Below are 11,417 nucleotides of genomic sequence, written 5' to 3'. Positions count from 1 at the left end.
TCTGTAATCTCATATCAGTTCATATTAAACATTCAATACTTAGTTGGTTCTCGTCATACTCTAACAACCTCTGCAAGGTGATGTGGCATGCTGACGATGGGGTTATTGATGTAATACACCATGATTTCATCCCAACTGGTCACTAGAAGGCGCTATAACTGAGCTATAGTAGTTGTTTTAGGGTCATGGTGAACAATATTCTGGCTCAGTTTTTCCCAACAGTTCACAATGGGATTACAATCTGGAAACTTTACTGAAAGGAAAAAGAAAATAAATAAAGTTCTAGCATTAGGATTAAGTAAGGGAGCCTTACCTCCTGACGTTGGCATTTTTGACCCTATTATAATAGCAAAAAATGAAATTATTAAGTTAATATTGGAAGTACTGTAGACTGATTATCCTAGTACAAAAGTATAAAACTCAATCAAATTATCTGAACTAGTATAACTCCAAACTTCCACCATGGCGAACGGAGGTTAAGACTGGTAGACGGTGTATCCCCACCGCTATGTGGGTCCTACTTTCGCAGTCACTTCCAACATCCATATCACATCTTATAGCTCACATTATAACGTGTGCCCTGGTGATAGTTTTGATATATGCAATGTTTTTGTTGTAATTATTAAGGCTTGTTTAGATAATTAAGATGATTTTTTCCTTACAGGTGTGGTTTTGCTGTCTTTAACGTAATCCTTCCATTTGATGCTAATATTTAATTAACTGTTGAAATAATGTTTTTACATGTATATAGATAAAGCAAATGTACAGTTATATGTTTTCCCAAAATTCCTCAAGCAATGATAAATAAGAAATATCAAGTATAAAAATAATTTGTTTTAGAATTTAAAAGTACATCAGTATCTACACGACATTTTTTTAAAATTAAGTTTCATTTTATTTTTCCAGGCTCCCCATCTGGTGTCCTAATATAAAATTAGTTTTACAGTGGATGAGGAAGATACTTCCACAGGTTATTATAATGTTTATGAAACCGAATGTATTATTTCAAGTCAATAGAACTTATCAATGAATCATTTTCTTCAATACTGCAACAGTTTATAATATAGTCATGGATTCTACATCATCGCTGTAAGTAAATTGTATTTCTTAATGTATTGCATTTCTGCCGTTGTTTTTATTTCACATAGTGATATACTGATTAGTAACACTACTAGTAGTATTAAATTTAGTATTACATAGTAGTAACAGTATAAATTATATTTATAATTATAACAATAATATCAACAAGAGACCTTTGGCCTTAAGCTAATTCTTGTCAAAGTGTACAATGAAGTGTTGGTCTCCACTATTGCGACGGAAACACACAAGTCATCCACAGTGCTACACTTATGTGGAGCTTCGTCTTTATTTTCAAATCTTAAAAGTTAAATTCTGTCCTTTCGTCGAAGTATTACTAGTATTATCTTCAGAATATAGCACAAAGAAATCAAAGGTCTTTATCCTATTGGTCTCCTGGATAATCGTTTACATCTAAATAAGATAACCTTCTACTTTTTTATTTTCTCTTGAGAGAAAAAAGTCAAAAAGGTCATATTCCTCTAAATAAGATAACCCTTTTTCCCTGGCATCATACTGGTAGTAGTAGTATCACATTTGTGGACACTTGAATTAGTCAGTATCTTTTTTTAATCTATAAGGAGACTAAAAGTACTACTAGTAGTAGTGCACAGTATTGCAAGCAGTAGTGTGCAGAGGTGCTATGATGCCCGGGACCTTGTACCTAAGACCTTGGGGAAGGGCGGAAAGGGTTCTACTATTCGATTCGACTCTTTGCGTTGGATGCCCGGCACCTTTTGCCCCCCCCCCCAGCATGTCTATAAATGCACCCTAAAATTCTATTGGCTGTACTCTAGAGCTCAGCTTCTATAGTTTGAGTGACTTATCCAGCATTTTGCCCAGATCCTTTTCTTCAATCCCATATATATTAAATGTGTGATTCAAATTATAATCCAAATTCATTATCTAGCACTTACTGTAATTAAAAGTAATGTGAAAGATATTTATTAACTTACCACATAATCAGAGTCATTCTATAATACACCAACATCCTCAATATAGCTGTAAATACTCAATAATAGAATGTTGTTAGCAAACTTTACTAATTTACTAATTATGCCTCCATCAAAGTATCAATGGTTATTACTTACTGTAAACAGGAAAAAAAACAATCTCAAGCACTGACTCCTGAGACATTCCACTGATCGCAAGGGCTCCATTCGTAACAACGTTTTGCTTCTCCCATCCAAACACTTTACAGGAACATTAACTAGTCTTTCTCTAACCCCCTGTATATATTCTGTTATTAGCTAATCTTTTGTGGCACTTTATAAAAAATTCTTTTAAAATTTAAGTAAATCAAGTCCATAGCCTTTCTATTGTTCAAATGACAAGTAACATCCTAAAAAAAAACAGATTAGTAGATTTATAAAGCTTCTTTCATTAGACTAGAAATTTTTCCACTATAGAAGTAAGAATAACTAATCAATAATCAAGTGTTATCACCTCTCTTAACAATAGAAGTAACATTAGCAATTCTATAATCCTCAGAAACCTGCCCACTTTCTGTTTACTTTCCAAAAATGAATGAAAGATGTCTGATCTCATGGACTTCTTCTGTCTGATAATGTGACCTGTAACAAGTGCCAATTAAAAACATTTTACTGTTGAAACCCCCAATTATAAGCCACATTGATTTAACCCATTGACTACCATTTTGTATATCTTCAATCCTAACAAGCTGTAATTTATCCCTTGTATAGAGCCACATACCCCCTCCCTCAATAAAAGTCTGTCGCTATCTTAATGTGGAATTTCAAAATAATTTATATTACAAATGCTACCAAACTTAAACCAGTTTCAGTCATTTCCATTTTACATAATCTTTGACTTCAACTAGAGCTCTGAACTCATCTCTTTGTTCTTAATATACCTAACATTAGAATAATAGCAAATAAGCTTATTATTGAATATACCATGTTAAATATGATAGATGTATCTTTAGAATTGTTATGTACCTTGTTATGCTTCAAGTCTTATATCTGCAATCTCCTTGTTGTGCATGCTGTCATGTGAATTTGTTTATTCTTAGTTTAGCAAGCTTTCCCTCATCACTATGAAAGTTTAGATTAAACTGTCTAGAATATTCATGAGTTTTGAGTCCTTTTTAACTCACCATATAGTAACCTAAGTCAATTTGTTATTGTATGGTGAGTTAAAAAGAATTCAAAAACCACGTATTGTATATACACCACCATTATAAAAGGCCTAACTGTACATCTTTGGTTTGTTGACCCAAACTGAGCTGATGAGCCTTGAATAGGCGAAACTGCAGAAAACATCATAGGTTATGGCCAATTAAAGAATGCATTAGACCTGTACATCACATATTATATTTTCAATTTTACCTTTGGTGAAAAGAAAACAAATCTGTAATATTATCTAAAATATGTTTACAGCTTCCCCAAACATCCTACTTCGTATCCAGATTAGGTGGAGCCCATCTCTAACATTTAGTCTCCTTTATCGTGAAAACTTTCACTGGGTCCAACCAGCCAACCCATTGCTCTAAACATTTAGGTTATTACGATGGTTTAGCTAGGAAAAAATGTTAAGTAATTTAGAAATATGTCTTATTATAACACAGTATGTTTTATATTGATCCAGTACAGAAACAAAAGTTGTATAAAAACATTTTATTCACACTTTCTCTATTATACAGTTTATTCCATAGTCATTAACACCTTTCCATGCTAATTTAATATCATAAGTAAACCAACTGCAAAGGATGGCACAAAAATGGAACTTATGAATTAGTGAAACCAACTGTAAATAACAAACTTACTAGAAGTTCATAATATCAAAATCAATTAACAATAAAACAAACTATGATGATTATAAAACATTTGGATCTTGCTGTTGACATTATTTTTAGCATAATATTTTAGTTTAATCACTGTTTATATCAATCATGTATCAGATTGTAAGTTTGGTGTCTAAATATAACATCTAATGCTTATCATTTGTACAACAGACTTGGAACTTAATAGTTTTGGGATACATAGATAATTTGCAAGTTCTTTAAGAAATACCAAAAAATATCTAACAAACATATAACAGTTGTTAAGTCCCCCATATAACACAATTACTAGCTAAATCAGTGTTTATCATATTCATGAATCACATCATCTAACTTTGTGTGTTGGTCCCCCTTATAATACAATAACATAGTATCGTACTACACAACAGTATCGTTTGAGTTCAAATAACACAGTATGGTACTACAGTGCAGTATCATTTGAGTTCAAATAACACACTATGGTACTACGCAACAGTACCTTTGAGTTAAAATAATATGGTACTACACAACAGTATCATTTGAGTTCAAATAGCACAGTATGGTACTACAGTACACTACTTTTGAGTTAAAATATCACAATATGGTACTACATAATAGTAACTTTATGTTAGCATCTGAAGCTGAATATTCTGTGTGCATTGTGACAAAATATATATCGTAGCAGTGCTTTATTTCATAGGTGCTGTTAAGTTAAATAGTAATTATTTTTGCAGAATGGAGCTCAGCATCACAAGTCAAGCTCCTCCTTCACCATGGAATGGCACGTTTCCTCCACTCGAGAACCTGGCAATGGACTCTGACTTTGTGTGGTTACTGTGTGCTCTCTTCACGTCTATCAGCTGGGTGGTGTATGTAACTTATTATAACTCAAGAGTGATTGGATTCATCATAACTAAGATGTTGAACAGATTTGTAAAGAAGGGATACGTTAAGATTGGTGAGTACAGATTCATAAAGAAGGGGTATGACATAATGTTAAGATTGGTAAGTACAGATCTATTAAGAAGGGGTGTGTTAAGATTGTTGTGTACAGATTTGTAAAGGGGTCTGACAATAATGTTAAGATTGGTGAGTACAGATTCATAAAGAAGGGGTATGACATAATGTTAAGATTGGTAAGTACAGATCTGTTAAGAAGGGGTGTGTTAAGATTGTTGTGTACAGATTTGTAAAGGGGTCTGACAATAATGTTAAGATTGTTGTGTACAGATTTGTAAAGGGGTCTGACAATAATGTTAAAATTGTTGTGTACAGATTTGTAAAGGGGTCTGACAATAATGTTAAGATCAGTGAGTACAGATTTGTAAAAAAAAGGGGTATGTTAAGATCAGTGAGTACAGATTTGTAAAGAAGGGGTATTTTAAGATTTGTACATATATATTTGTGAAGAAGTGGCATATTAAAGTTGGTGAGTTCACTGATTATACACAGTGTAATGGTAGAAAAGGTAAAGGATTAAAACAGATCACACTGTTCTGTTAATTTCATTCCAAGGTTCATCAACCCAAAAAGTTCATACAAAACTCATCTGAACTGTATCTGTTATTGCTTACATACATTAATTCCTGTAGCAATATTAAACAGGTTACTGGCATGGCTCAACAAATATAAATGAAGTATAGGGCTTATTTGAGGAGACTTTAAGAATGACCTTGATGGCATATTTTATGGAAACTAAGTCATGAAACATTACACCATTTGTAAATCAAGTAGTTTATTAATAATTTCATTAAACTAGATTTCTTAATAGGTTGAACTTGTGCATCTGTTTTTTTAAATCAGATAATAAAACTCTGCTTCCAAAGTTTGGTGAAAATGAGAGCAAAGCTGGGTGTAAAAGCTTAAGTCTTGTGGAGTAAGTTAGTTTTAGTTGGATATGCATATTTTTGTGAAAATAAAAGTAGAATGTTGTGTTCTTTCTCTTAATTATTTATTAAATTATGCACATTTTTTAGAGTACCAGAGTATATCATGAGATTGTAAACTTGTTTGTTTTTGAAAGGATCCTTCTCAATCTCCGTTTTATCTGGAAAAATTATGTTTCGCGATGTTGCTTTCATGAATGAAGACTTTACTGTTAGGGCACAAGATGGCTGGATGATCTTCAGGTGGTGGAGACCATATGTAAAGAAAGAAATAACGGAGGGTATGTATGATGTTGCAACTTGTGTGAATCCACATCGGATGATAGTGATTCACACAATAAATTATCTGTCATCTTCATTGGACAACCTGTTAGACCTAGTTTCTATATTTAGTCATTTTCTGTGAGACTCATTAATGTAGATATAGGTAAGAAGAAATATTTATTCGATTCATATAGTTTGACAAATACTTTTATATCATCCTTGATGAATAATTTTTATTTAAAGTTCGTTGTTGTAAGAAATAATCAAGTGAACTACTGATCAATGGTTAGTTTATTTAACTTTCTACATACTGTATTAAATTCTAATTTTAAGATTTCATCTCACAGAAAATTTTTACAATGAGGTATACATTTAATAACTAACCTTTAAAATAGTTAGACAAAATTTTTCTGTGGTTTGTCTCTTTCATGAATAATAATCGTATTCCTGTTAAAACACACATCTGAGAAAAAAGCATACAGTAGGTGAGCCAAAACATTCACAAATAATGAACCCTCTTAAACTTTTTTTCCTCATTAATCATATTTTACATATAACACAACATGTATGATATAAAGAATTTTGAAAAGATACCTCAGAACAATTTTTAGATATGTTGACAACTAAATATTTGTGGTTTTTATGTTGTAAATGATGTACTGGTGATTTTTATATTGAAAGCAATATATTATTTATTTCCATGTTGAAAATTATATACAGATGATTTTCATATTGAAAATGATATACTAGTGATTTTTCATGTTGCAAACTGTGTGCATGCTGAGAACAGGATGCCAAGAATTAGTTGAAAACAATACATTTATCTGGATATGGTGATATGTATGATGTATGTTTATTTGTAAATTCATTGTGTAATTCAGAAGAAAACTAGACTTTCTGCATTTTTGCTCATATTTTATTTAATATTAATACAGATGAAGCCTGTTACTCGTACAATTTATAGAAAAAACCTGTATTCAGAGATATTTTCTTATACAATAACATAACCTTTTTTACTTCACTTTAAGAAAAATGTTTAAGAAATAATTTTGTTTGTGTATTAAATGTATACAGAGGTTGAGTACATTATATTGAAAAGGTTTTGGAGCATCATGTCATTACAGTCAATGTCATCATGTTTGATTATACTCTCTCTGACAACCATGCACCTTGGCAATAGCTCAGCAGCATAGTTTCTATTGCATAAGGCTCTGGTGTAAGGGTGTCATGTCAAAAGCATACTACTACTCCTTAATTCATCTAGAGTACAAGGACATTGATTTTCTAGCTCCTATTTAAACAGTATGATCACACAGAAATCCCTAAGTTCTGCATCCAGTGACTTAACTGGTGTGTCTTTATATAGAATAGCATGAGTGCTTGTTTCATTCTCTAGCTGCTTGAGTTATGTGACAGTTGAATGGGGAGTATGACTTGAAGCCTTGTTGGGGTAAATCCATACCCTGTTGGCTTCATTTTAAAATGGAGATTCCTCTTGATTATGTACAGTTTCCTATGGCATATAAATGGATTTTGCCACTGACATTTGAGGGTTTGGATTCTTACATGTTACAAGGAGCCATACTTTACTTACCACAACTGGAATATGACTTGTTGCAGTTCCCAAATTGTCTGTGTCTGTTATATGCCTTGTTGATTTGCATTTTCAAAATAATTTTGATATAATACACCCAACCCACTGTATCCTTATCTTTGTAATTTCAACTAACCTTCTAATGACTTGTGTGGAAGTAAACCATTTTTCATCTTTTACAGTAGGCTATCGGAAACAACCAAATATTTTATGTTTAGAATGTATGGATATAATATTATCTAACATAGAAATTCACTAAATGTAAATTATAGAACTGTGTGGTCCACAAACAACAGTTTGTTTTATTTTTACATCATCAAGAACATTTATACATCCAAAAATGATTGGTAAGCTATGTGATGATAGATAATTGGAATGTTTCGTTCCAGTGAATAGTTTGAAACCAGAAGTACTTCTGTTTCTTACAGGATAAGAACTTGTTTTTCTCTGTTCCTAATTCATCAATTTTTACATATCTGTCACCCTTTATTATCAGGTGCATGGGATCATGCTACAATTTAGTTGTGCTTTTAGTTTATGTAATATACTTTTCACTGTTAGAAATTTTGAATATTCACTTTGCTGATTTATGAACTTAAGCAGTTCATAGAACATGTTCTTGCACACTGCTAGAAGGTATTACCAGGTAACAGCTCTGTTTTCAATCGTAGACCATGTTCTTGCACACTACATGAAGGTGTTACCAGATGACAGCTCTGTTCTCAACCATAGAACATGTTCTTGGACACTGCATGAAGGTGTTACCAGGTAACAGCTCTGTTTTCAATCATAGAACATGTTCTTGCACACTGCATGAAGGTGTTACCAGGTGACAGCTCTGTTTTCAATCGTAGAACATGTTCTTGCACACTGCATGAAAGTGTTACCAGGTAACAGCTCTGTTTTCAATCATAGAACATGTTCTTGCACACTGCATGAAAGTGTTACCAGGTAACAGCTCTGTTCTCAACCATAGAACATGTTCTTACACTCTACAGAAGGTGTTACCAGGTGACAGCTCTGTTCTCAACCATCGAACATGTTCTTGCACACTGCATGAAGGTGTTACCAGGTAACAGCTCTGTTTTCAATCATAGAACATGTTCTTGCACACTACATGAAAGTGTTACCATGTGACAGCTCTGTTCTCAACCATAGAACATGTTCTTGGACACTGCATGAAGGTGTTACCAGGTAACAGCTCTGTTTTCAATCATAGAACAAGTCACCTGGTAACACCTTCTGTAGAGTGTAAGAACATGTTCTATGATTGAAAACTGAGCTGTTACCTGGTAACACCTTCATGCAGTGTGCAAGAACAAGCTCTGTTCTCAACCATCGAACATGTTCTTGCACACTGCATGAAGGTGTTACCAGGTAACAGCTCTGTTTTCAATCATAGAACATGTTCTTGCACACTACATGAAAGTGTTACCATGTGACAGCTCTGTTCTCAACCATAGAATATGTTCTTTCACACTACATGAAGGTGTTACCAGGTAATAGCTCTGTTTTCAACCCAATAGATCTGTCTCACTCGGATACTCGTCTGTCTATACTGTTGAATGGATTTGAGTTGCACATATACAACCGGTCACACCTTTACGCTCATCTCGAGCAGCAGTTTGGCTTGGAGCCTGAAATCCTTCCTCCAGGGTCAGAACAATACTGGCAGGACTCGGGAATGGGGGATGGCAATACTGAAGCATCAGCAGAAAGTGGCATTGACTTAGCACAGCAGAGAAGAGGATCTAAATGGAGAGATCTAATTCCAGTGATAAAGCTGGATATATCCACGGTAAAGTTATATTTTCTGTTCTAAATATCATTAAAAAGTGGAAAAAAATTTATGTTAAGTTTAGTTTTACTGTGTTATCTGATGCTTTATGAGTTGGCCCAGCATGGCCAGTTAGTTAGGGACCTCGACTCGCAATCTGCGGGTTTGAATCCCCTTCCCACTAAACATATTCGCCTTTCAGCCATGGGGGCGTTATAATGTGAAGGTCAATCCCACTATTCATTGGTAAAAGAGTAGCCCATGAGTTGGCGGTGGGTAGTGATGACTAGCTGCCTTCCCTCTAGTCTTACACTGCTAAATTAGGGACAGCTAGTCCAGATAGCCCTCGTGTAGCTTTGCACGAAATTCAAAACAAACGAGCTTTGTGAGTTTGATTATAAGTTTTTTTGAATACTTAAAATATTGTAAATTATTATAAAGTGTCAAGTTTTGGATGTTCTGAAAAACAGTAGTGCGTGCCATTTTTGTACTACTGAACATATTTCCTATTTGTCTAAATATGTTTTTTGTTTTTTTATTATGACTTAAAAATAAATATGTCAAGCATCTCTTTTTTGCTAACATTAGATCAAGCTGTTTTTTTGCACACAAAAAAAATCATATTTTATGATGTTCCAAATAAAGAATTTCTTATTTTAACTGTATGCAGGGTAGGCTAGTTTTTGGGAATCGACTTTTACCAACCACGTTATCCATTAATTTTGAAGAAGCACGTGTTGTTTACACAACTAAACCAGCATCTTCAAGACTAGACGATTTCACCCACATGATCAAGTGTAAGGCAGAAAACTTCAAGGTTATCTTAGCCGACAGTCTGAAATACACTGGTCCATCAGACGAACCACCAAGGTACATGGGAGAAGGATTTGTTGTCCTCCAGTCAAATTTTGTTGATCTGTATTACTATCAAGATGAAGCAGGTAATATATAATGTGATAATAAAGGAAGAGGTTATAAATTGACAAGAACTTTTGTATGTTTATCTCTGGAAGATGACATTGCAACTAACACTCTGTATCAGATCGTAAAATGTAGAACCACTAAAAGTGCAAGTTCAAAACAAATAATCTTCCAGAAATAAATGTATAAAATGTTGTTACCAATTTATAATCTGTTCATCTATTTCAGTGCTTCTGTCACCTATGCAGCTTAACTGTGTTTTTATAATTTTGTGTGGTGTTAAGTGCATGTTACACCTTGATAGTGAAATGTTTACTAGCTGATTATAACGTTATAATCAGCTAGTAAACATTTCACTATCAAGGTGTAACATGCGCTTAACATAATAAAGACTTGTAGTATGTTAACCCAATGTGGGCTAGACATGTTTCATGTTGTAAACATTTCACTATCAAGGTGTAACATGCACTTAACATAATAAAAACATGTGGTATGTTAATCCAATGTGGGCTAAACATGTTTCATGTTATAATCAGCTAGCAAAAACTTCTCAATCAAGGTATAACATGCACTTAACATAATAAAGACATGTGGTATGTTAACCCAATGTGGGCTAGACATGTTTCATATGAAACATGTCTAGCCCACATTGGGTTAACATACCACATGTTTTTATTATGTTAAGTGCATGTTACACCTTGATAGTGAAATGTTTACAACATGAAACATGTCTAGCTAAAATTTGGTTAACATACCACATATTTTTATGGTTTTAAGTACATGTTATACCTTGATAGTGAAATGTTTGCTAGTTAATTATAACATGAAGTGTGTCCAGCCCACATTGGGTTAACAAACCACGTGTAATAAAGAGGTCAACTTAGTGTATCTTTACACACGTCCATTTGTGAGAGTAAAACAAGCTTCATTTTCTGTAAGGTACTTTGGATTCTATCTATTATAATTTTGTCATTCTTTTAATTGACTGTGATATAAGTATACTTTAACTCAGGACATTTTCTTGTTCAGTTTGATAACTAAGCTGTAATTATTGTATTAAACTAACATTTTTTTAAATAATTTATCTTGTGATGGAAAACAATAAAATGAATTATTTTT

The 11,417-nt window shown here is 33.2% G+C and overlaps 1 protein-coding gene across 1 annotated transcript in view; it reads left to right on the top strand.

The window, feature by feature from the left end:
* Positions 1-959: 959 nt before the first annotated feature.
* The window catches only part of LOC106475121 (uncharacterized protein KIAA1109-like), a gene marked incomplete at its 3' end in the record, with an annotated part of 18,743 nt that continues 8,285 nt past the window's right edge, over positions 960-11,417 (top strand). Inside the window, exons 1-5 of the mRNA XM_013935819.2 lie at positions 960-1,089; positions 4,591-4,814; positions 5,880-6,023; positions 9,127-9,398; positions 10,048-10,318. Coding sequence (XP_013791273.1) covers positions 1,070-1,089; positions 4,591-4,814; positions 5,880-6,023; positions 9,127-9,398; positions 10,048-10,318 — 931 coding nt within the window. The remainder of the gene's footprint in view (positions 1,090-4,590; positions 4,815-5,879; positions 6,024-9,126; positions 9,399-10,047; positions 10,319-11,417) is intronic.

Source organism: Limulus polyphemus, unplaced genomic scaffold, assembly GCF_000517525.1.
Source record: "Limulus polyphemus unplaced genomic scaffold, Limulus_polyphemus-2.1.2 Scaffold8113, whole genome shotgun sequence".
NCBI classification, from domain to species: Eukaryota; Metazoa; Arthropoda; class Merostomata; order Xiphosura; family Limulidae; genus Limulus; species Limulus polyphemus.
The sequence above is the reverse complement of the archived record's forward strand: the minus strand, read 5'-3'. Positions and strand labels throughout refer to the sequence as shown.